Source organism: Peromyscus maniculatus, chromosome 14, assembly GCF_049852395.1.
Source record: "Peromyscus maniculatus bairdii isolate BWxNUB_F1_BW_parent chromosome 14, HU_Pman_BW_mat_3.1, whole genome shotgun sequence".
NCBI lineage: Eukaryota > Metazoa > Chordata > Mammalia > Rodentia > Cricetidae > Peromyscus > Peromyscus maniculatus.
The window spans coordinates 70678243-70702041 of record NC_134865.1 but is presented as its reverse complement, the minus strand read 5'-3'; the positions used below and the strand labels follow the sequence as shown (position 1 = coordinate 70702041).

General features: G+C 48.5%; 1 protein-coding gene across 12 annotated transcripts in view; it reads left to right on the top strand.

Moving 5' to 3' along the window:
• Foxn3 (forkhead box N3) overlaps positions 1 to 23799 on the top strand; it is a 389572-nt gene that overhangs the window by 167853 nt on the left and 197920 nt on the right. For 9 of the 12 annotated variants that reach the window (XM_042261033.2, XM_016005406.3, XM_016005403.3 and 6 more), the window contains one exon: positions 6702 to 7258. In XM_042261033.2, coding sequence (XP_042116967.2) covers positions 6716 to 7258 — 543 coding nt within the window. In that variant the 5' untranslated portion in view covers positions 6702 to 6715. Of the gene's footprint in view, positions 1 to 2318; positions 2532 to 6671; positions 7259 to 23799 lie in introns of those variants that run through there. The other 3 variants (XM_076551212.1, XM_016005405.3, XM_076551210.1) reach the window with 3 other exon arrangements.

Genomic DNA, 23799 nt, shown 5'->3' with positions numbered 1-23799 from the left:
AACACATAAATAAATACATTTGCTAGATGGTAGCCTTTAATCCCAGCACACGAGAGGCAGAGGCTCTCTGTGAGTTCAAGGCCAGTCTGGTCTACAGAATGAGTTCCAGGACAGCCAGGGCTACACAGAGAAACACTGTCTTGTACCCTCCTCCCCCCAAAAAAAGCCATACTCCATAAATCTGTTTGTTGTGCTTTTTTTTTTTCCCCCGATGTTGTGCTTTTTACATCCACTGCCTGAATTAGAGGTCATAGGACACCATCTAAGGATATCAGGATTAGGAGTACCTGCCCAGGTGGGTCTCATGAACTTCCACAGACAAGCACCTCAGGTTTGTGAATGTAAGAAACCAAAGACCCTCAGAGGGAAAGAAAAGAAAGGCACGCCAGGCTTATGAAAGGCAGCTTGCCTCACTCACTGTACTCCACCCTCCATTGATGGCTTCTTAGAGCCTAAACTAGTTACGTTTGCTTAAATTTGTGTTCATGTGGCATGCCCAGCTCCCACACTAGGAGGCTAACAGTTGGCACTGAGTTTTAAGAATGACCCGGTTTGGACATCATCACCTTGGGCTCACATCCTGCTTTTTTTGGGTACAGAAGAAGGGCTGGAGAGAAAATAATGTGCTATGCCCACTTCATGTAAAGAGATGCCTAGCTAGAGTGTGAGGGGGGGGGGGGCGGGGGCTAGCCCGGCTAGCAGCTGACTAGATAGAGTTGAACTGAAGAGTACAACTTCCCTGAGGTCGGTTCTAACCCGATTCCTCCGGTGGAGCTCACACACTGTTGGGTGACCTGTGCTGTCGGGGGAGTGGGACCTGCCCTAGCAGGGCCACAGGTGACTGACCTTCTCTTTCTTGTCCTGGCTGTGGTTACCAGGACTGGCCCTTAGAATCACTGGTGTTGAGACTCCAGAGATGATCTAATATGTCTGCCACGGGGTACCTTCTGCTTAGTCACATTATGTGCTCAATAACATTGGAGGTGGGGCCGGATGACCTCAGGCTACCTTGGACTTGCTTCTCTGAGTCTTCTAGTTGCTGGCCAAGTAGTGAAGTCTCAGTGAGTCTGAATCACTGAAGGTTCCCTGCCACCTACCTAATCTCGAAGTTTAGTTAAGTGGGGGATGGAATCTCAGCTTGATTGGGTTTTCTTCTTTTTTTTTGAAACAAAAACTTCTCAGAAGCACGTGGTATTTCTCTCACCTTTCTCTCTTCCTGTCCCTGGTCTGGTTAGGTTAAAAGTTACTTCTCCTCGGCTGGAGGGTTTTCAGCCCAGATCACACAGATTGCTCTTGCTAGCTGTCCACACTGTTCAGGTGGGCGTGGGAGGATGGCTCTGGGCTTCTCTTTGTAGAACCTGCTCGCCTAGCTACCTGGGAGTGGTGAGCAATCTCTATTTTTATTTATGTCACCAGCAGGGTGTCCTGTTGGACTCTGCTTTCATCCTCTCCAAAGGCAGCCTGGCTGGTGTGCCTTTAGCAGTGGGTGGCCATTCTCTGGAAGTGCCTGGAGACTGGGAGAAGTGGCTGCGCCATTCCCGGGGGGGTGGGGGTAGGGGGGTGGCTGTTTGCAAATTATCATTTAATTTATTATGTTCAAAGTGCACAGGAGGGGAGACTTGTTTTCCTTCCAGATGTAGAAGGCTCCTTAGCACGGCCCATGGGGAGAACCTATTGACGTTGTATTTGGGGTGCACCTCTCCCTCCCTGGTGGCGGCCATCCTCCCGCCCTCCGCAGCCAAGGCAACCTCGGCTGGAGGCTGGGGATCAGTTTTTCGGCCCCGGCAGGAGGTGCATGGTGGAAGAGGACTGGAGCCGCCCCGGGAGTGCTACCGTAGTAGTTGGAGAGAAGTGCAATCTTCTCTCCTCACCCTCAGAAGCCTCGCTCGCGTCGTAATTCTTTTTATTTTTACTTTCGAGCCTTGTAAGGCAGGCGGCCGGGGTAAAAGCGCTGCGGCGACACGTTGCCAGCTGCGCAGCACCGCTCATGTGGCCTGAAGCAGGGGAGGGGGCCAGCCCCGCGCCACCTGCCCGGCTCCCCTCCGTCCCAGGGTGCTGCCGAGGAGCCCCGGGGCCCAGCCTGGCCGAAGGGCCTCCCTGAGGGCCCGCGCCGCAGCTCGGGGTCGCCCGGCCCACGTTTTCCGTCTCTCCCGCTCCCTCCGCCCCTCCCTCCCCGCGCTTCCCCTCCTCCTGCCTGGTCATGTGTCGCCTTTTTTTGTTTGCAGTGGAAACAATTTCTCGCCGCTCGGCGCGCCCCGGCCCCGACGCGCCGCAGCGGAGGCGAGCGGGAGGCGGGACGGGGCGTGGAGAGCGGCGGGGCCGGCGGGAGGACGCGGCGCCCGGGGACGCTCGCTCGGGGCCCATGCCGCGCCGCCCCCCGCACCCCTGCCGTCCGCACCCGCGGCCGCCCCCAGCCGCCCGCCCAGGGCTCGAGCGTCCGCAGCGGGGCCCCGAGCGATGCCCGCTGGGCGCCCGCGAAACTTTGTCGGCTGCACGGAAGGCAGCGGTGGCCCCGCGCCGCGCTTGGCCAGGTGAGTCCGCGCCCGCGCCCTCCCGCGCCACCCAGGCTGGGGTCCTCGCTGGAGAGCCGTCGTGGTGGCCCGCAGCGGTCAGGACTGGTCTCACTGTGCGGGGCGCAGGCTAAGCTGGACCCGGAGTGGGAGGACCCCCAGCCCTGAGCCTGGAAGTTGCCCGACCAGGAGTTTCCTGCTCCGAAGAGCTGGCGTTTTCTCGTGCCTCGGTTTCCCTACAGACCCTGAGAGCGACAGAGTTGGTATTGTCTGCAGAGCAGGCATCCCTAGCAATCCGGGTCCGTCAGAGGGTGCAGATCAACTGGAGACCCCAAGACCGCGAACAGGCGCCTAACAAAGATCCCCTCCCTAACCGAGCACGCTCAGAACCGGCCGCGAGCATCCCGAGACCCGCGGGGCCCTACTCCTCTGTACCCCGATTATTTGCAAGCCTTTCTGGGTCCCCATGTGAGTTGGGGGGGCAGTGGGCGCTTATTGATTTGTTTTTAGGCTCGCCACGCTGCGGCCAATAAAAGGTTTATGACATCTGACCGGCAGTGAAGGTATGCGAGCTCCCAATTGCCCTGTGTACGCGTAGAAGAGCAGTTTTCTCGTTGCCTGGCAACGCCGCTGATTGACGCGGGGTACAGCCAATCGCTGCTCCCTTTGGTCCCCTTGAAATGTTTTTGACAAGTACAGTAAAAGGGAGTGGAGCGCGTGCGTGTATGCGCGCGCAAGGAGGGGGAGGTTCCCGGTCCCCCAAACTTGAGCCTGCTCAGCTTCGATTGAGGAAGATTTCTCAACTTTTGAAAAAGTTCATCGCTAGCATCTCTTCAGACCTGGGCCATAATGGCATTGTCAGTTATTTGAGCCGGTCTGCTAGTAGCAAAAAAATGTAAGCTTTCCTGATCCATTTTTCTGCGTTGAAAGAAAGAAAGGAAGATAAAACACAGGAAGTCATAAAAAAAAAAAAAACAAAAGGAGGGTGTGTGAGACGTAACCAATAGCTTGAAAATTTTCAGGCGGTCACTGGATAACTATTCAAAGAGACGTTGTTAGCAGCGGATTAAGAATGTTTGCTTGACTGCATGCTCACACTTTCCTATTCCCTCCACCCCTCTAAAAGAAGAAAAAGAAGGGAAAAGAGATTTGGAAAATTTTATAGTTAGGGTATAATAGTGGAAAACTCCTCAGCTGTGGCTTCTAGAGATTGTTTTGTTGTAACAGAAGAAGTGCAGTGGTCAGGAGCCTTCCATACTGTTCAAAAGCGCGGGATTTTATAGGGAGGGAAGTGAATGGAGAGTTTGGGGAAACAATCCAGGGGTTAGGGACCCTTCAGAGCACCTCTTCTTGGCATTGGCATTTAAGAGTTTTTCTTAGAGGACCACGTTGCTGGCAGTGTTTGTTGAAAACAAAAGAAAACATGGAGAATAGCATGTTAGTTCCTTTGGGAAGCTGCTGACAAATAAGCAAATTAAAAAGAAAGAGAGCAGTATGTTGTCATAGCAACAGTGCAATTAAATTACTTTACTGTCAGCCATGATATAATTTTCCTGTTTGGAAGCTCAGGAGACATAAAACTTTCATTTGGGGCTAAAGTTGACTTCACTGGCTGGGAGGTTCTCTTTTGTGTGGCTGTGCTGGCAGTTAGAACCTTTTCTAGGGGAAGCTGAGAAACTTTGAGCCAAGCGGCCCCGATTTCTTCATAAGGAAGTTAAAAGCCGTACCAGGCTGGATTCGGTAATATCTCCAAACTTGAAGATACAATCTACCATCTTTCTATGACATAGATTAGTTCCCCTATGTGACAGGGAGAGCTATTTGTTTTCCTGGATGAACTGGATGGATGCATCTGGACTGCCCTGCCTGGGTTGGGCCGTGAGGCCCCTGTGGAGATTTTCTCCTCTTTAGAGATGGCATCTTGCATCCAGCATCCACTTGGGAGATGCCACCTTTTATACCTCTGTCCAGCCGGTGGGAAAATGCTGCAGCATGCTGGCATCCTGCCTGGCTGTTTGAAGCTCTGCATCATGCTTTCTAGAGTCCAGTGATAGAACTTCCTGCGCTGAAACAGTGGTCATTTTAGAGGCCGTGTTAGTGGGTGTTTAGAGGCTTGGAATGACCGTTTGTTTGCCTTCCCTGTATTAATGCTTCTCTGGGTACAGGGCTTTAACTCCTCATTGAGCCAAAAGAGACGCTCTTCTTAAACGAAGTACATAGTTTTAGCTCTGCACACACCCTGTAGGAGTCATTCATTCTATTTGTGACACCGCCGTCTCCCTGTGTTTTCTTGTCAGGTCGTTGTTTTTACACTCTGTTCTGGGTCATTGATAAGAGTAGGGGATGCTGATGATGGGGAGAGAGAATCTGTTACAATTTGCGTGGAATTTGCCTGCCTGTTCTGAAGTTTCTAGCTGCTCTCTCAACTTGATTTTCCTCAGTAATTCTAGTTCTAGTTAATGGCTTATCTTTCATTTCCATTTTTTTGGTAGTGCCCGAGGTTACATGCTTTTTTCGCTCTAGGTGTAATGTCCTTGAATTGAATGTACTTCCTTACAGTGTCATCTGAAGAATTCCTTGTTGTCCTCGGTTACGCTTGTCAAATGTGATAAAAGTTGCAATTTTTCCCTATGTTTTTTTTTTTTTTGTGTGTGTGTGTGTGTGTGTGTGTGTGTGTGTGTGTGTGTGTGTGTGTGTGGCAAAATAAAACCAAACCATCAAACCAGTGGCTTCTGGTTACAGTTTTGCCTCCAAGACCCTTCTGCGGGTTGTCTTATGGGATTGGAAGTAACTCTCTGTTAGTTATTTAGCGGTGCTCTTACCCTGCGAGGAAATGTCACGAAACACAACAGAATCCACTAACAAGAGTTTTATTAAGATGAGAGAGACAGACGAGTGCTCAGGCTTGTGGAGAAGAAGGAGGAAGCCGGGAATATGGCTCTGGCTTATAAAGGCTGGGTGGCGCACGCGTACACAGGTCGATGTGGCTGCTCCACGCATGCGCAGATCACATGGTTGCGTTGCGCACTCTTACGCAACTACACAAAGCCACGGGGTCCTGGTCACGCGAGATGCCTTGGCCCGGAAATGGCTATTTTGACCCGGAGCTGGCTAGGCGTAAGTGTCTATGTCCGCTGGACATGCACAACCGTGGGGGTTCGTTGTGGGTCTATCATTCTCCTTGCCTTCCCTATCATCTCTATTATTTTTCCTTACATCAAAAAAAGAGCCGGGTGGTGGTGGGGCATGCCTTTAATCCCAGCACTCGGGAGGCAGAGGCAGGCGGATCTCTGTGAGTTTGAGGCTAGCCTGGGCTACAGAGTGAGTTCCAGGACAGGCTCCAAAAGATTACATTTATTTATTTATATATATATATGAGTGCATATATGTATGTGTGTGTATATGGGGGTGCATGATTGCCATAGTGCACAGGCGGAGCTCAGGGGACAGATTGGTGGAGTGATTCTCGCTTTGCATCATGTAGGTCTGGGAGATTAAACTCAGGTGAACAGACTCAGCAGCAAGTGCCTTGACGTTCCGTCAGCCATCCTTTTTTTTGAGACTGGATCTCACAGAGCCCAGCTTGGCCTTGAACTCTCATTCTCCTCATTCTCTCCTCCATAACCTCCAGAATGCTGGAATTACAGGTGTGCTGGGATTACAATTGAGTGAGCACCTTCAGCCCTGGGACTTATTATTATTATTATTATTATTTTCTTTTTGAGGAGGATTAACAAGATTGGTACTATAAAGCTGCAGTAATTCTCCATTACACTTACTCTGCTGTGTTTATCCTGAGTCTTTAAAGAAATTTGCATGTTATGGATGTGTGTGCATTATGGTAGAGGATCAGAGACACCAAATAGTAATAAGTTCTCCTGTGGTCACGGATGACTGTAGACCCAAGGAGAAGCTGCTTATGATGTATTTGCTCATTAAAAGTGCCACCTATATTTTCAGTTTTGTTTTGTGTAAGGTCCATCCGGTCACCATGCTGCTGATGACACTGGGGTCATTTTCTTCATTGTTTAACTGGATGGTGGGCTTGTGTGGCTACCCATGTGGGAGCCCTGCGATGCCATCACCATGTAACTGAGACCCAGATAGGGGGAGATGGAGTTAGGCGGGACCTGAACCGATCTCTGTTCTGCATTTCTCCAGCTCATCACTTCTCTGCGCTGTCCTTCCTAGGAGCCTTCACGTAAATGGGTCCAGTCATGCCCGCCAGTAAGAAGCCCGAGAGCTCAGGAATCAGCGTGTCCAGTGGACTGAGTCACTGTTACCGGGGCAGCGGCTTCTCCAAGGCCCTCCAGGAAGATGATGACCTCGACTTCCCTCTGCCTGACATCAGATTAGAAGAGGGGACCATGGAAGATGAAGAGCTGACCAACCTGAACTGGCTGCACGAAAGCAAGAACTTGCTGAAGAGCTTTGGGGAGTCGGTCCTCAGGAGTGTCAGTCCCGTCCAGGACCTGGACGATGACACTCCGCCATCCCCTGCCCACTCGGACCTGCCCTATGATGCCAGGCAGAACCCCAATTGCAAGCCCCCATACTCCTTTAGCTGCCTCATATTTATGGCCATCGAGGACTCTCCGACCAAGCGCCTGCCAGTGAAGGACATCTACAACTGGATCCTGGAACATTTCCCCTATTTTGCGAATGCGCCTACCGGGTGGAAAAATTCAGTGAGACATAATTTGTCCTTGAACAAGTGTTTCAAGAAAGTGGACAAAGAGAGGAGTCAGGTATGTTGTTTGTGTCCGCTGGAACTGATTTTTTTTATTAACCTAACGTTTTCAGCATTAAAAATGAATGCATAGTCCACCACGCTGAAGTACTTATGAGTGGATAATTTAACACATTAGATAGTTGTGAAAAAACATCGTTTTTCTTAAACATATTGGCTAATACATTCTTTTTGTTCTTGGCGGGGGCAGGGGGGGTCAGTCTTTTGAGAGGTACCCTGATAGGATTTCACATACTCTCACAACTGAGCTTTGCCAATCCAGTGTCCTCATGTCTTCCTTCCACGTGGTTGGGTCAGTTTGGTTTTAAAGTTCAAAGATCTGTGTGGCATTATAGATAATGCATGCAATGCATAGACCACAGTGTATTAACACAGTGCATATAAGGAAAATGGCCATCAAGGGCTGGAGAAAAATGACTCTTTCTGAATATTGGGGAAAAGGCAATGTCTCAGGCTTCTGGAATAAATGGGAGATGATGCATTTTTGGAAGATACTTGAATATACTTATTTATTCTAAGACCAATCAGAGACTGGAGGTGTGGATGACGTTTATGAAATCCAGTCTGTGTGTAAGTGTTTGGCAACTTGGAAACTGCTAGCATGAAGTGTGCTGGCTTAGGTTAAGGTTCCCACTAGACACTGGCTTTAAAGCATTTTAATTTTTTTTTAAATTATTTTTTTAATTTGTGTGTGTGTGTGTGTGTGTGTGTGTGTGTGTGTGTGTGTGTGTGTGTGTGTTTATAAACATACGTAAGTAAGTGCAGGTGCTTTCAGAGGCCAGAGGGTTCTACAGTACTTAGAGCTAGATATACAGTTGGTGGTGCGCCATCCAATGTGGGCCCTGGGAACTGAATTTGGGTCTGCTGCCAGACTGTGGGCAGACCGTGGGCACTCCTAACTGCTGAGCCATTGGTCACAATGCTGGTGATGTCGGGGGTGTGTGTATACATTCACAAGCCGCCTTCTTTTCTGGGTCCTTAGCTTTATGTATATCTGGGATGATCAAGGTGTGCCTCTCATCTAGTGAAATCTGTTTTCCTTGGGAACTCAGTCTTTCCTTTTTCCCAGGTTAAGCGTTCAGAGACCAGTCCCAGGATTTGACTCTGTTCCATGCTTTAAGATAATTTTAGCCGGGCGGTGTTGGCACACGCCTTTAATCCCAGCACTCGGGAGGCAGAGCCAGGCGGATCTCTGTGAGTTCGAGGCCAGCGTGGGCTACCAAGTGAGTCCCAGGAAAGGCCAAAGCTACACAGAGAAACCCTGTTTCAAAAAAAAAAAAAAAAAAGATAATTTTAAAAAACTTAAAAACTGCTCTCCTTCAAAGGACCAGGCTGTGGCATTAAACATGTTTGTATAGGTCACGTCTTGAAGCAAGAGAGAGAAAGTCCGAGCAGGTAATTCTAGGTTTAGAAAGTGCTCACCAGGCCCCGAGAGCCGCCTGCCACTGGTCAAACAGTGAATGGGGCCTTTAGCTCCATGTCATCTTTTCTGCAAGTTACAGCATGCCCGCGCCTCCACTTTTGACATAACACCACCGCACATAAAAGTAATTTAGCTAGTGCGCAGTCTGAAATGTTAAACAGGACCAGTTCCAAGCGTGCAGTGAGTCTTGCGAAGATTATTCATCATCCTGCCCTGCTACCAAACACTGGATGGTGCATGTCAGAGCTTACCAGGAGGCTATACTGAGTGCCCCCCACCCCCTAGGCTCACACAGGATTCTGGGAGTCACATTTTTTCCAGGGGTGTTGGCTGTCAATCTGGGCAAACATTGATGCCTGTTGACAGGGAGTGTTTTGAAGGACTCGAGATTGTTTTAATCTTCTGAATTGTTGAGTTCTAGCTTCCTAGCCCAGGTGCTGACCTGTATTGACATGTTCCTGATCAAATGCCAGTCAGTTTTGTGGCTGAAAGTTTGTTCCCAGAGTTTTGATGCTGTTTAAAAACAAAGCTACAGTTGTGAGGTTCCCCCCGGCCCCCTCCTCCTCTTTTCTTTTCTTTTCTTTTCCTTGGGTGAGCTGGAGGCCTCTGTGACTGTTCAAGTGTCAGACGTACTCAGTGCTGCCAGGGCCGTAGCCCTGGCCTGTTTACTGGGGTTTTTCTCCTGGATTTGCTGAGTAAAGGGGAAGGCATTCCTGCTGATACATTGCCCAGTGAGAGTCCCTTGGGCTGTGTAGAGACACTTGTTTTCTTCTCGGGGAGTTTTACTTTGGCAGTGGGTTCAACCCCAGCACAAATGTCTAAACACACCCAAATGTCGGTGAGAAATCTGTCAGATGAAGGTGAGGATAGGAAGAAGCCAGGCACCTTCTTTTTTTTCTTTGTTTGTTTTTATGTTTTGATACGTTTTTTTGAAACTGGAGAAGGCCGTTTTAAGCTTGGCATAGTAGTGGGAATGTGGAATCCTGTGTGATCCTTGTCCCCAAGGGCTTGGAGCACAGACCCCACCGGACAACTGTTTGGCCAGGTCCCTGGAGCAGGAAGGAACAGGCGAGATTGCATCAGTCACCCAAGGCACTTCGAACTGTTACCTCTTATTTCTCAGGCCCCTCCCTGGAGATTTGGTTCTGAGATGGGCTGGGGAAGTTGGTAGTTGGGAGGCGTCAAGGTACCTCGGTGTTGTAGGTAAGGTCCCTGACCATTTGCTGGTTTGTTTGTTTTGAGTTTTGATCTCCAGTAGCCTAGGCTGGCCTTAAACTTGATACTTAGCTGTGGGTGACCTTGAACCGAGCCTCTTGCCTCTCCACCTCCCAAGTACTGGGATGTTTTTTTGTTTTTGTTTTTCCTAAGAGCTAGCTCATCAAGATCTGTGTCTTAAAAAACAAAAAACCAAAAACCAAAAACCGTGTCTCCCAATTAAGTCAAGAGAAAATGCAGCTTTGCTTCTGTTTTGTCTCCCGAAGTGCTTCAAAAGACAGGTTAAATTTGTTGTTGTTTAATCGTGGACGTTTTTAGCTGGCAGAAGTGGACAGAATGATATGAATTTGTGCTCCTGTCACCCTGTGACCCATGTCTAGAGTTAGCGTTTAATGAGAATTGTCTGGTTTCATTCATTTTGGTTGCTGTTGCTCCTGCTGAAGTACTTTGAAGAAGACTGTGAGTCGTTTTATTTCAGCACTTCAGCGTGTAGGAGACTAAGCCGTAGTCGGTTACGTAGCCACAATGCTAGTGTGTCTGTCCAGTCCTCATTCCCCATCCGAGCCTCCCAAGATGGAAAGTCTCAATGTCATCTAAGCCAAGTATTCAAATAGCCAAGATTGTTAAATGCTTGAATTAGGACCCCAATGTGGCATATGTGATGTTTTGTGCAGGTTTTTGTTTTATTTGTTTAAATATATTGCACCCCGTCCCTTCCTTTCCCACTATTTCATTCCTTTTTTTTTTTTTTTTTTTTTTGCGACAGGGTTTCTCTGTGTAGCCTTGGCTGTCCTGGAACTCAGGGATCCGCCTGCCTCTGCCTCCTGAGTGCTGGGATTAAAGGCGTGCGCCACCACCGCCCACCTCTCCTTCCCTTCCGTTTTAAAGTCACCCATCACTTGGTCTTCAGAGTGCCTTACATTCTGCCTGCCTCTCTTGGTGTCCTGGAATTTGTCTCCAGCCTCAGGGAGGGAAGTGACCTCTGAGATTGCCTGCTGACTTCTAGACCCCTTCCCTGGGAACTGTGTGTGGAGGAGGGTCTGTGCTCCTGAAGCCTGTCTAACTTGCTTCCGGGATGCTGCTCTCCAGCCTGGTTCGCAAGGGTCAGCTGTCCCCTACTCTGTGAACTTCCACATCCGTCCTTCATCCTGCCAGGTTATCAGTGGGTGATCTTTGCTCACATCAATCAAGTCATTTTGTTGATTTTTTCAAGTCTGGGATCATGTTCTTTTTTCTTCTCCTTCTTTTAGATACAAGTCTCAGGACTTGTATTTAGCGTGTACTGACTTCTCTGGGGACTTGAAAATGAGAAATAAAAATGCAGTTAATTTTTGTAGACTCGGTTAGAATGGAGCAGGTATGTGTGTTCCTATTTCCGTGCTTTTCATTTATTTCCATTCTTGCTGTTTTAACAAAAAATACTATTGTCGCCAGAAGGTTTATAAAGGAAACCGAGTACACAGTGTGCTTATTATATGTGAGGCTGGCTGCTCTGAATGCAGTTTTGGCCTGTAGAGGTGGCTGCGTGGCCTAGCAGGACTCGGGTTCTGGTGTTGGTGGTTGGCATACCTGAGCACCTTGGTCCCTCGGTTTTCATGTGTGTAGAAGCGGCCGTTGGAAGTGGCTCAGTGCCTTGGGGTCTTCGATGTCTGAGGCACTGTTGACCTACTACCCGAATTCATTGGCAACATATCAAGTGCTAATGAGTACTCTGTTTGTCTAGGGAGAGGATCTTGAGGTTTTGTTTGTTTAGGGTTTTTCCCCCCTCCATTCCTTTTCTTTCTCTTTCTTCTTTCATTAGATCAAACATGCTAAGCAAGGTCATCGTAGTGACAGAGACATGGCCATGTTATGCCCAGCGGGAACAGTTATGCCATAGCATAGGAGACAGGTGAAGTCCTGATTAATTCTGGGCATGCAGGATAAAGAACTAGAGGGGGTAAGCAGGAGAGATTTAGTAAGTGTAGAGACTATTTTTTGTACTCTTGGGTTTTTTGTTTGTTTGTTTTTGTTACTTTTTTTTTTTTTTTGAGACAGGGTTTCTCTGTATAGCTTTGGAGCCTGTCCTGGAACTCGCTCTATAGACCAGGCTGGCCTCACCGCTGCCTCCCGAGTGCTGGGATTAAAGGCATGTATCACGTGAGCTAACATTTGTGACAGTTTCCCTTGTGCATGGTGACCTCTTCTTACTCCTTCACCTTTTGGAACCCAGAGCATTTCTGTTTCCTGTGACACTGGTCGGTAATCTGTTGAACTGGTGATCCCTTTAGGAGGAAGACAGCCCAGCCCTGCCTCGCCCTCCCCTGCCTTGCTTTTCATTTCCTCTCCTCACACTGCTCTTTGGAGGACAGCACAGCCTGACCCTGGTGCATTAGCAGTAAGGTCCACTGGAATATGCAGAAATGTGCTGAGGTGTGGGGGATGCTTTTGAGGCCAGGGAGGACCCATCAGCCTGTGCGGGGCTGCTATTTCCTGTTGGCTGTGTGCTGGAGATCTTGGCATGTGAATGTGCCGCTCTTGGTTAGGACTCACCTCAGCTCCCTGGTCCATGAGTTCTCTGTTGAGTTCGGAGGAGAGGTGCCGAGTGTTGTGGAGAAGATAGGCAAAGTTTATTTTAAAGTACCCCCAGGAGTTGAAAGTGGACAGTGACCAAAGGTGCCGTCACATAGGGGCGAGAGTGGACAATAACCAGACTGGGCGATAGTGCACATTTGGAAGAGCATTGAATATACTTACATACTCTAAGACCAATCAGAGGCTTGAGGTACTTGTGACTTACGAAATCTGGTGTATTGTGGGTTGACGTAGACTACACTATTTCTTAGTTTCCAGTGCGGATGGTGTTCCTGGACGGCGTTTCTTCCCAGGTGTTTGATAGGCCTATTTGAGTTAAGTGTGTGTGTGTGTGTGTGTATGTGTGTGTGTGTGTGTGTGTGTCTGTCTGTCTGTCTGTCTGTCTGTCTCCTACTTACTCTCTAGCCCTGGCTGGCCTGAAAAAAATGTGTGTGCCACCACGTCTGACTATACTGTTTTTATGTCTGTGTGAGTGTGTGAGTATATGCATGTGAGTGCAGATGTCAGAGGAGACCAGAGGCATCTGATTTCCAGAGCTGGAGTTACAGACAGTTGTGAGTTACCCGATAAGGATGCTGGAAACTGAACTCTTTGCAAGAGCAGTGTTTGTTCTCTGGAGCCATCTCTCCAACCCCTGTTTGGACTAACTCTTAAGGGACAATGCTGTGTTTTTGTTCTTGACCAGAGTGCCTCTGCAAGACAGTAGTCCAAGGATCTTTTAGGCAGTTCAGAATGTCATGTCAAGGTAGATCTCAGATTTCAGATTTTTTTGTTTTTGTTTTTTTGGTTTGTTTGTTTTTCGAGACAGGGTTTCTTTCTTTTCTTTTCTTTTTTCTTTCTTTCTTTCTTTTTTTTTTTTTTTTTCCGAGACAGGGTTTCTCTGTGTAGCTTTGGTGCCTGTCCTGGAACTCACTCTGTAGCCCAGGCTGGCCTTGAACTCTCAGAGATCCACTTACCTCTGCCCCCCAAGTGCTGGGACTAAAGGCGTGTGCCACCACCGTCTGGCTTGACATATCTTTTTTGCTTTTTTTTTTTTTTTTTTTTTTTGAGACAGGGTTTCTTTGTGTAGCTTTGCGCCTTTCCTGGAACTCACTTGGTAGCCCAAGCTGGCCTCGAACTCACAGAGATCCGCCTGCTTCTGCCTCCCGAGTGCTGGGATTAAAGGTGTGCGCCACCACCGCCTGGCTCTTTTTTGCTTTTAATTGATTGTTTTTGAGACAGGGTCTCACTGTGTACCTCTGACTGGCTTGGTACTCCCTATGCAGACCAGGTTGGCCTTGAACTCTACCTGAACTCTGAGAGCTCTGCCTCCCTAGTGCTAAGATTAAAGCCATGTGCTACCACATGACCTTCATATGGTATTTTCAATTTTTAGAAGCTGCAATGTGGTGCTTCCTCCTTACACTGGGCATTTTTCAAGTTTTGAGGATACTTTGGGATTCTCTTCAGAGACTGATACTTTCCCTTTTTTTAAAGTCTTCCGTCCATAGGGTTACAGGAGTTAGAGTCCAAAACTTGTTTATGAAGGAGGAGGGGTGGTCCATCATGGCCCTTTAAAAGTTTCCAATGGACTGTTGATAGTCTTTATCTTCTTGTTGAGGTTGAATTCTTACCAGGATTGATGGTCAGGGGAGCCTGGGATTCAGAGAAAGAGTCAGGGAAAGCATGGTTAGTGTCTGAAAGAAAAGCTGGGAGGATGGTAAAGTTAGAACTCAGAAGCAGGCAGGCCACATGGTAGAGACTCTGGATGACCCCATGAGGGAGGGCTTCCAGTAAGTGTAAGTATATTATTCCATTGAAGGGGTAATCATTCCTCCCACTGCTTCAGCGTGTCTTCATGGATCAGCGTTCTTGGGATCGGGTTGGAGTAGGGAAGACCTGTCGAGGTTACTGACTAGTTTAGTACAGGTCTAGCTAGATTAGATGTGCTGGTTAGTTTTCTTTTGTCAACTTGACACAAGCTAAGGTTATCTGAGAAGGGGGTATGGCAACTGAGAAAATGTCCCCATTAAAATTCTCTCCTCGTGGCCAGCCCTTGGGGGATTTTTCTTGATTGATTGTGAGGGGTCCAGCCTGCTGGGTGGGGTCAGTGCCCTCCCTGGGCCAAGTGGTCCTGGGGTGTATAAGAAAGCACACTGAGCAAACCAGAAGGAGCAGGCAAGTAAGCAGCATTCCTCACATGCTCTGCTTCAGTTCCTGCCTTGGCCTCCCCCGTGATGAACTCTAAGTTTGATCTTAGAGTGTTATCACAGCAATAGAAAGTGAACTAAGCCTGGAGGAGATAATAGTATATAATGTTCTAATCTTTGGAGCAGATCAGAATGTCACATCTCCACCCAGGGCCAGAGTATTTCATTCTTCAGCCAGGAGGTGTAGAAGGAGCAGTTTCAGTGTTTTCCTTTCTAGTGTTACCAGGGCAACAGGAGGTGAGTTCCAAGCAGAGCATGGGGCGGGGGGTTCCATCTTCATCATTTGCTTCCAAGGCTGCTGACCCCTTTCCAGCTATCTCACAGGAATCCTTTCTTTCTTTCTATTAAAAAAACAAAAAACCATTATTTTATGTGTATAGTATTTTGTCTGCATGCACAAGTCTGTGCATAGCACGAATGCCTGGTGCCCTGAAGGTCAGAAGAAGTTGCTGGATCCCTTGGGACTTGAGTCACAGACAGTGGTGAGCCACCACATGGTGCTGGGAATCTTCCAGAAGAGCAGCCAGTGCTCTTAACTACTGAGACGGTGCTCCACTCTCTGATGGAATCTTCAGACAAGCATCTTCTGTGGTCCCTCCAAATCCTCACACTCCTGTTGGCCATGTGTCTTGGTTGATCCTGTCCATATGTTCCTTCCATTCCCTGTTTCTTCCAGATGGGCTCCTTCTTCATCCTTACATTGCCTGAGAGACACATACCTACCTGTTGTCCTCTCAAGTGGGCTGCTTGTTAGTCTGTTTGCTCGCTCATTCATTCATTCATTCATTCATTCATTCAACTTCAAAATCCCCAACTTTCCTTTTTGAAGTCCATAACTAAGTCTATTGAGATATATAGTCAACTGTATCATTGTTATTATAGGGGAATTGTACCTTTTTGTGGGTTGCTGGCTTCATGAGTAAAATAATTTAACCATTGGGGGTTGTAGGTCAGTAGTAGAGCACTTGACCAACATGCATGAATCCTAGGTTTAATCTCTAGGGGCTGGGGGCTTTTAAAACACTGATTCATGGGGCTGGAGAGATGGCTCAGTAGTTAAGAGCACTGGCTGCTCTTCCAGAGCACCTAGGTTCAATTCCCAGCACCCCCATGGCAGCTCACAATCTGTAATTCCGGTTCCAGGGGATCTGACACCTTCACACCAATGCACATAAAATAAAGTCAGATTAAAAAAAAAAAAGAAAAAGCACTGACTCAGAGGGAAGCTCAAGGACAGTTTGATTAGAGTTCAAGAGGACAAGAACAGGGTAGACGCTTGTATATCGTGGTAGCTGCTGGGAGGCCGGAGATGGGTAGGAAGAAAAAGCATAGCTGTGTCTTGTGAGGTGGGGTCCAAGAAAGTAGGCAGGCTCAGCAGTGCAGGTCGGTAGGCATTTACACAGGGAAGAGACAGAAAGAGGGACAGTCTCCAGACTCAGGGCAAGAGTGTTGAGGACTTTGACCCATTTCCAAAGAAGAGACAGGCAGGGAAAAGAAAAAGTTGGGCCCTTTGAGTTAGAACTCACAGGAGCAGTCAGGCTGGGCAGTGAAGGTGTGTGATCCACTGTACCGGGGGAGGGGCTTCTTTCTCGACACGCATACATTGTCTCATTAAGGGAGTAATTGGTCTTCCTGTCTCCTTAGTTTGTCTTCAGGTGAATCGGCTTCCGGTGGTCTGCTGCACAGGTGATGGACAGGCCTAGTTGGAGTACCTCTTAAAAGAGTTTGTATAGTATGTAATATTTGGGACAGCTTAGAATATCGTCCAGGGCCAGAGGCAACGTTCTGTTCTTTTGACCTAGAGGACATACATAGCTTTCTCTTAGTGGGCCTTAGCAAAGCCCCCAGAACTCCATCTCTTCGTAGGGTCTTTTGAATCCTAAGGAGGGGCAAAGCTGACACTCTTTCTGGGTTGCCAGGGAACAGGGAAGTGGGGTCCGAAGCTCATTGTAAATGTCTGTCCTCAGTGGCCTCTGAGCCTGCTGCCTGTCCAGCTCTCGACAATGGTGAGCACTGCTTACAGGGGTCCCCGGCCCTCTGAACCCCACCTACAGAGCAGAACACTGTAGGTGCTGGACCTTCCCCGGCAAAGAAGCCCTTTGTTTATTCTTTCAGTGCTCCATTTTAATTATCTGTGCCCTGCTTCTCCCATCACCGCCTTCCTGGCCCTTCATGCGTCGGGGGTCCACGTTCTGCAGGCCCCACAGTGACTTCCCCGGAAGAGTCTGATGTCCTCTGTGAGGGTCTGGCAGTGCCCCTGGGAGACTTGCTTCTCTTGGATGGAGGGCCCCATCTGTCAGCATCCCTGACTCCCGGCTGTGGAGAGCCGAGGTTTTCTCAATGCTGACGCCTCTTCCTCAGCACACTGCCAACAGATTGCTTTTCGAACCTTCCCTGTCAAGCTGAGAATGCCTTGGGGTTTCCCTCTGAGATCATTTCAGCTGCAGGAGAGTTCTCTGCAGTAACTAATAGGAGGCCCGCACACCAGAAAGGCCTACGGTTCGCTTCTTTAAAAGAAGTGATGAGTGCGTAGATTAACCTGTGGTCTTAAGTTTCGTGTGGTGCTGGGGAATGGAACCTAAGGGCCTTGTCCCCGCTGGACTTGCTCGGCTGCCATGCCCACCCATACTTTCCACTCTGTCATCTAAGTCCTGCTCATCTAAATGCTTTCAAATGCTGGCAAGATGGTGGGCAGTTGTAGCCTCCATGGAAAATTCCACTGCTTTTTACACTGGAAACAGAAAAATTTTAAAATCCTTCAACGGCTGGCCAGGCACAGTTGGTGCACACCCATAATCCCAGCACCTGGGAGGTGCAGGCGGGAAGCTCAGTAGCGGGGAGAACAGCCTCTGGTGTGTGGTGAACCCCGCCACAGCTTAGGCTCTGGGAGACCCTGTCTCGAAACAAAACAAAGCCCCCAAAACAAAAATACGGAGTGTGTGCTGCTACTGTAATGCTTATCTGATGCCACTGTGTTTGTGGACAGTTTAGCTTTACCAGTTTTAATTTTTTTGTGATTTCTCTCTGTGCATAATAAATATCTTGACTAGTCAGTCCTTTGTATTTCCTCCCACACTGGCCCCTTTCAGACCATCATTATTTCTTCAAGTCATGCCTTCATGATAACAGGCTATTCGTATCCTGGACCTGGTAGCTTCTTCAGGAACTTCTCCCGCTCCTTCAGGTGATGTTGAAGGTCCGAGTTAAACGTGAGGTTTGATTCTCATCATAGATGCTAACATTCCAAGGAGAACGTAGAATGAAAATGTACAAGCCACCGGTAGTCCCGGAAGCCTGCTGGGCCCTGATTGCTACCATGCTAAGGCATCTAGGCAGGCTTTCCTTCGCAGAGAGAGCCCTTAGGAGGCGAGGAGACACGATGATGGGCAAGGGGGAAGGCAATAGTCCAGTTGTTAACAGAGCAGTCTGAGTGTGCCCTATGATAGGAACGGATAGGCTCTGGCATGGCTGTTATGGAAAAGGCAAGTGCCGCTGACTTAAGCAAGCTGGCCAAGTATTCCTCTGTCACAGGGGTGAGTCCCCTGCTGTTATTTTTAGTGCATTGCTGGTTTCTGTTCAAGTCTTTCATGGACCAAGATGGCACCAGCTAGCACAGAGATAAAGGGAAAGACAAAGGGGGAATTAGTAGTTTTCAGGGACTTTCTCCATAATGTTGCTTTTTTTTTTTTTTTTTTTTTTTTAATCTCATTGGCTATGCTTTGTTCACGTGATCTCTTTTTAGCTACAAGGAAGGTTGGGAAATGTAGTTCTGTTGTGATGCACACACGCCCCCACACACATAAAATGTTGATTCTATTACTGAGCCATATGGGAGCTTCTGTCACAAAGGTCTGGATGCTGAGACTCACGCGGCTGGACAAGAGATGTGTTGGGGCATTGTTAGCATAAAAAGGAAGAGAGTGGCTGGAAGGCTCTGTCAATAACACTAGGGACCTAGTGGAAGGGTATGGGTGCCGGGCCAGCGTAAAGATGCCAACCCAGTCTTCCTTTAAAACGGTCCAGTTGACTAGAGTGTTTGCTTCAAGATAGTCTGGTTAGATTGTGTTGAGCATCTTCATCCCAAAGCAGTGGCCCTGATAGAGGTGGAGATGGGACCTGTGCCAAGATGGCTAAGACGGAAAGCAAGGAAGGATCTCGTTGAAGATGGAGTTGTTCTTTTAATAATAACTTGATAGTTTGCTCCCTGAGATTACAGGCAGTTCCAAGAACAGAGTCAAGCCTTTGATTTTGAGCTCTCTCTCCCGCCTGGGCTTGTTTGAGTACCTGTCCCTTGAACTCAGCAGGAGGCAGTAAATACAGGCAGAGCTCCTAGCTGCTCTTGCATCATGTGTGTGTGTGTGGGGGGGGCTCCTCTGGACCCTAGGGGCTCGAGTCCAGTGTTCCCCTCCACTTACGGGAGCCCTTTGAAGTGTCTCTTGGAAGGCTGCGGCTGTCCTCCTCTGGGGACAAGACCTATAAGTGTTTTAACTAATGTCATTAGCCAGAAGGCTCCCAGGTAGCGGAACCTTCGTATATGCTGTTTTTAGAAAGAAAGGTCAAATCATGTGAGCGCCGACTTCAGGCTGCCTGGCGCAGAGCCAGGATATAGAGCGCCCCCCCCCCCCAACACTGCTGGTGTGAGTCCTGAGATGCCAGATGAATCAGCTGTAGATGATGTCATCTAAGGCGAAGATAGTGTTTGCAGCTAAGCTCCGGAGACCTCAAAGAACACTTAGTTTGCAAAGTGAAAATTAGGCTTTGTATTTGCGAAGGAAAGTAGCCTCCCTACATTTCAGCAGTGGTTCACGAAGGCTGTACCTGCCTGTGGGACGGTCAGACACTGGATCACGGCTAACTGGGTGATCTCCTAGACACTCCACAGATTGGGGGGTAGGAGATGAGGAGGTGTGTGTTTACACAGCCCTCCCAGCTTGTGGACCGGGCAGGTTATGTGTCAGGTAGTGATGCATGCCGTGAGGAAAGTTAAAGAGGGTACCGCAGTGGAAAGGGGCAGGAAGGAGGGAGGGAGGGTAGGAGGCTTTTCAGAGGAACTGACTGGGCATGCCTTGGATGGCAAGCGGGATCAAACTCCGCAAAAGGGCTCAGAGGTGGCAACAGCTGGGAATGTCCAAAGAGCAGCAAGACAGCTTCAGGAAGCGCGTTAGAAACAGGAGGGTCGGACCTTTAAAGGGACTGGAGCAGAGAGATTACCTTTCGAGGCTTCTGAGTGGTGACAGTTATTCCGGCTTGTTTCAGGATCGCAATCTGTAGGCGCAGGTATAGGGGCACATTTGGGCGGGGGGGGGGGGGGTAGGGGAGGAATTCGACAGTGTTCCGTTTGAGTTAGGGTTTTGTTGTTAGAAACAGAGTCTCACCAGGTAGCCCTAGCTAGTCTCCAACTCAGAAATCCACCTGCCTCAGCGTCCCGAGTGCTGGGATTAAAAGCGTTCACTACCATGCCCTGTGTCAATGTTTTTGTTTTTCTCTCTCTCGTGAGATAGCTTTTAAATATCTAAATAGAGCCTTCAAGTTGCAAGTTTGATATGTGAACTTGAAGCCCAGTGGGAAGTTGGAGTACAGGTGTAAGTTAGGGAGTCATTAATGCATAAGTAATGGAAAAGAGAATTCCTGGATTACCTCTCAACCAGAAGGAAGTCAGACCTCTGTCTCAGCTCTTTGCTCTCTGCAGTAAGGATGCAGCTTCTAAACTAAATGTGTTGGGAGCAGCCTTGTATCTCTGATATGATGGGAAAATGCACTCCAGTACATGTCCATTTAGCACCCCATTTAGCCAAGTCCCCTACCCCAAGACTTCTGTGAGTTCCCTGCCATCTGGTCCCTGGCCAGAGAAGGATTTTTCTTGTATACGTGTCTCCATAGCAACGAGTTTGCGGTTGATATGGAAAGTAAGCAGTTGCCTTAGCAACGGAGTTACTGATGTGGTGGCTCTTTTCCTTCCCTGGAGTGGAGGGTGAGCTGACCAGACTCGTTCAAATGCATTGTGAAGGGCTACACAGGCTGGCCCGACTGGTGTAAAAAAAACGAGCCTAGCTTTAAGAGAGGTTGCATCCCTCTCCTCTTCCGGAGGAAGGGCACTCTTGTGGTAATAAATCAGACAAAAGTAGTTGCTGAAATCAGACAAAAGTAGTTGCTGTCAGTTGAAATAGATTATAAGAGGGTTTTCCTAGAGGAACAGTTTTGTTTGCTTTGACAGAATGCTGTAGTCAGAGAGTATTTGGTCGCCACTGCAGTTGGGGTAAGTAAAAGAACATCTATCCCAGGGACATAATAATCAGTTCAACGGGCCAGAGCCCAAAAGCAACACAGCTCACCTCAGGTTTGGCGTGGCTAGAACTGCCCCTGTCCTTCTGTGACCACATGGACACTCTGCACTGCCTTTCTCTGGGGATCTGGTCTGGCCTCCTGGCTTCTTCGCTGTGGCTCTCAATGTCTGCCGACTCTCACCCTTGTCTTGCTGTCCTGGAATGTCTGTGATAAGTGGTCCAGTCCCAGTGCTCAGTGTGGTGGGTGTGCTTGCCATCATTTCAGATACTAAGACTTGCTCTCCTCCTGGGTCAGGTGTTCAGCCCAGGGCAGAACAGGGCTGGGTCTGTGGATTCAGGATCGCAGCTGGGAAGGCTGCCTCTTGGGGCTCTATAGAGTGAGTGAGGTCTGTTATGGTGATACACATCTGTAATGTCACCCTTGAACTCTGGAGGCTAAGGCAGGAGGGTGTCAGGTTCAGGGCCAGCCTGGGCTACAAAGTAAGACCTTATTTCCAAAACAAATAAACAAACAAACTAACTAACTCACTTTTGAGGCGTACTCGGGGCTTTAGTAGGTGGTGGATATTAGCACAGCGGGGAACTTTAGGACTGCCCCAAGACCCCTCCTGCTCCTTTACCATGCAGTGATGGTTAGATTTAATGGTCAGTATGATAGGATTGAGGATCACATGGGAAGAGAGTCTCAGTGATAGGCTGTCTAGATCAGGTTGCCTGTGGGCGTGTATGTGTGGATTGTCTTGATTATACTTAACCACAATGGGTGGTACCATTCCCTGGGCTTGGGGTCCGGGGTTAGATAAAAAGGAGAAATCTAGCTGAGCACGTGCGCAGCATTCTGCCTGTGTTCTTGACTGTGGATGTGACTAGCTACTTCAAGTTCCTGCCACTGGAGTCCCTGTAATGACGGACTGTGACCTGGAATTGTGAGATGAGGTAACCCTCCTTTCCCCTAAAACCCTTTTCCTCTAATTGTTTGCCACTGGGAAGGAAACTAAGTCACATGCCCGCGATGCTTTCGCTTTTCTCTCATTTCCATAGACCTGCAGTGGCTGTCCCCAACAACCACAGCTTTCTTTGGTGTCTCCTGCCTCCTGCCAGCTGCCCTCAAATGTCCTCCAGTCACGGGGTTGAGTGACTCCTGAGAAATCAGGAACTCGGGGCCCCTGATCCAGGCAGGAATAAATGCCAGCTGTCTAATACACATTGTCCTAATTTTCCAGATCAAGAGATTGAGCAATTGTCTTGACCACTGTGTACCAACCCATGTCATCATACTATTTTCAAAACGGGGAGAAATGTGATTGATTGTTCTATGCCAGGGACTAGTGATACAGAGATTTCACAAAACTCTGGTTGTCGAGACTGGGTGAAAATTAAAACAGACCGGGAAGGCATTGGGTGATTGCCAAGGGCTTGGCCAGTGGCCAGAGTTGCGTGGGTTGGAGCTTTGGAGGAGCGGATGGCCCATCCTGGATAGCAGTGTTACCAGAGGGGCCTGAGGAGAAGAGAGGACTGTGTTAGCTGTCTTCTGAGTGTCAGCACCAGGGCTGGTGACAGGAGGAGGCTGTCCCTTAGGCCATCAGCATTGGCTTGGGACACTGAGTGTGAAATTGGGAGCAGAAATTTTCGCAGGGGTTTCTTGGGGGCTCTTTGGAATGGTGAGAGCCATTTGTATTTAGGGTCTCACAGCTTCCCAGCAACTGTAAATTAGCTAGCACGGGCTTTTTACACAGGGGGATTGGAGGTTCGGAGAGCATCAATGACTTGGCCAGGCTCTGGGCTGCCTTCTGAGACTTGCTTCAGTTTCAAGGCAGATGGATGGTTCCTGTGGTAAAGGGGCTAAGATGTACCATAACCTCTTGAATGATGTACTGAGCAGCTAGGACTCATCCCGAAGGCTGTAGGACTGGGGACCTGGCTCGGTGGGGAGTCCATAGCTGTTCCTGAGTGCAGAGTAATTCCCCTGATGCCTTAGATACTTCTACATCAACAATTTTTATTGCCCAGAAATTCATGGAGAAAACTCATGGAGAATGCTGTCCCATAGAGTTAACCAGTATGAACTAGATTTCTTTTCATTATTTTTTTTTGTAATCTATTTTCTTTCTATTGAAAATGGATTTTTCTCCCACACAACACATCCCAATCAGTCTCCTCTTCCATGTGGATCCACCCCTCTTCTGTCTCTCATAAGAAAACAAACAGGCTTCCAAAGGATAATATAAAATACAATAAGATAAAACAAAAACTCACACATCAGAATTGGGCAAACAAACAAACAGAAGGAACAGAGCTCAAGAGACACAGGAAACAGAGACCCACTCATTCACACACTCAGGAATCCCACAGAAACACCACACTGGAAGCCACAGTATGTACACAAAGGCCCTGTAGGGTAAAAAGAGAAGAAAAAATATATAAATAAAATAAAATGAAAATATGAAAAAGAATAAGATAATTAAAAAAAGAAAGGAGTGACATTATGAGAGACAAGGAACCTCCAAAGATGCCACTGAGCTTGTTTTCTGTTGGCCATCTGCTGGTGACATGTAGCTCTACCCTTAAGAGTGGTTTGTTTCCCCAGTGAGATTCCCTTGGGGGAAATCAAATTTTCATTTGCAAGCAGCCATCGATTGGAGGTAGCTTCTAGGGTAGGGAAGGGGGCATGTGTCCACTTCGGCTTGCAGCTCCAGGGCCCCATCTGGTGCAGACCCATGCAGGCCCTGCGCATGCCGCCTCAGTGTCCGTGAGTTCATGTGTGTGACAATTAGTTTAGAGGGCCTTGTTTCCTTGGTGTCCTCCGTCTCTTCTGGCCCTTACATTCTGTTTGCCTCCTCTTCCGCAGGGTCTC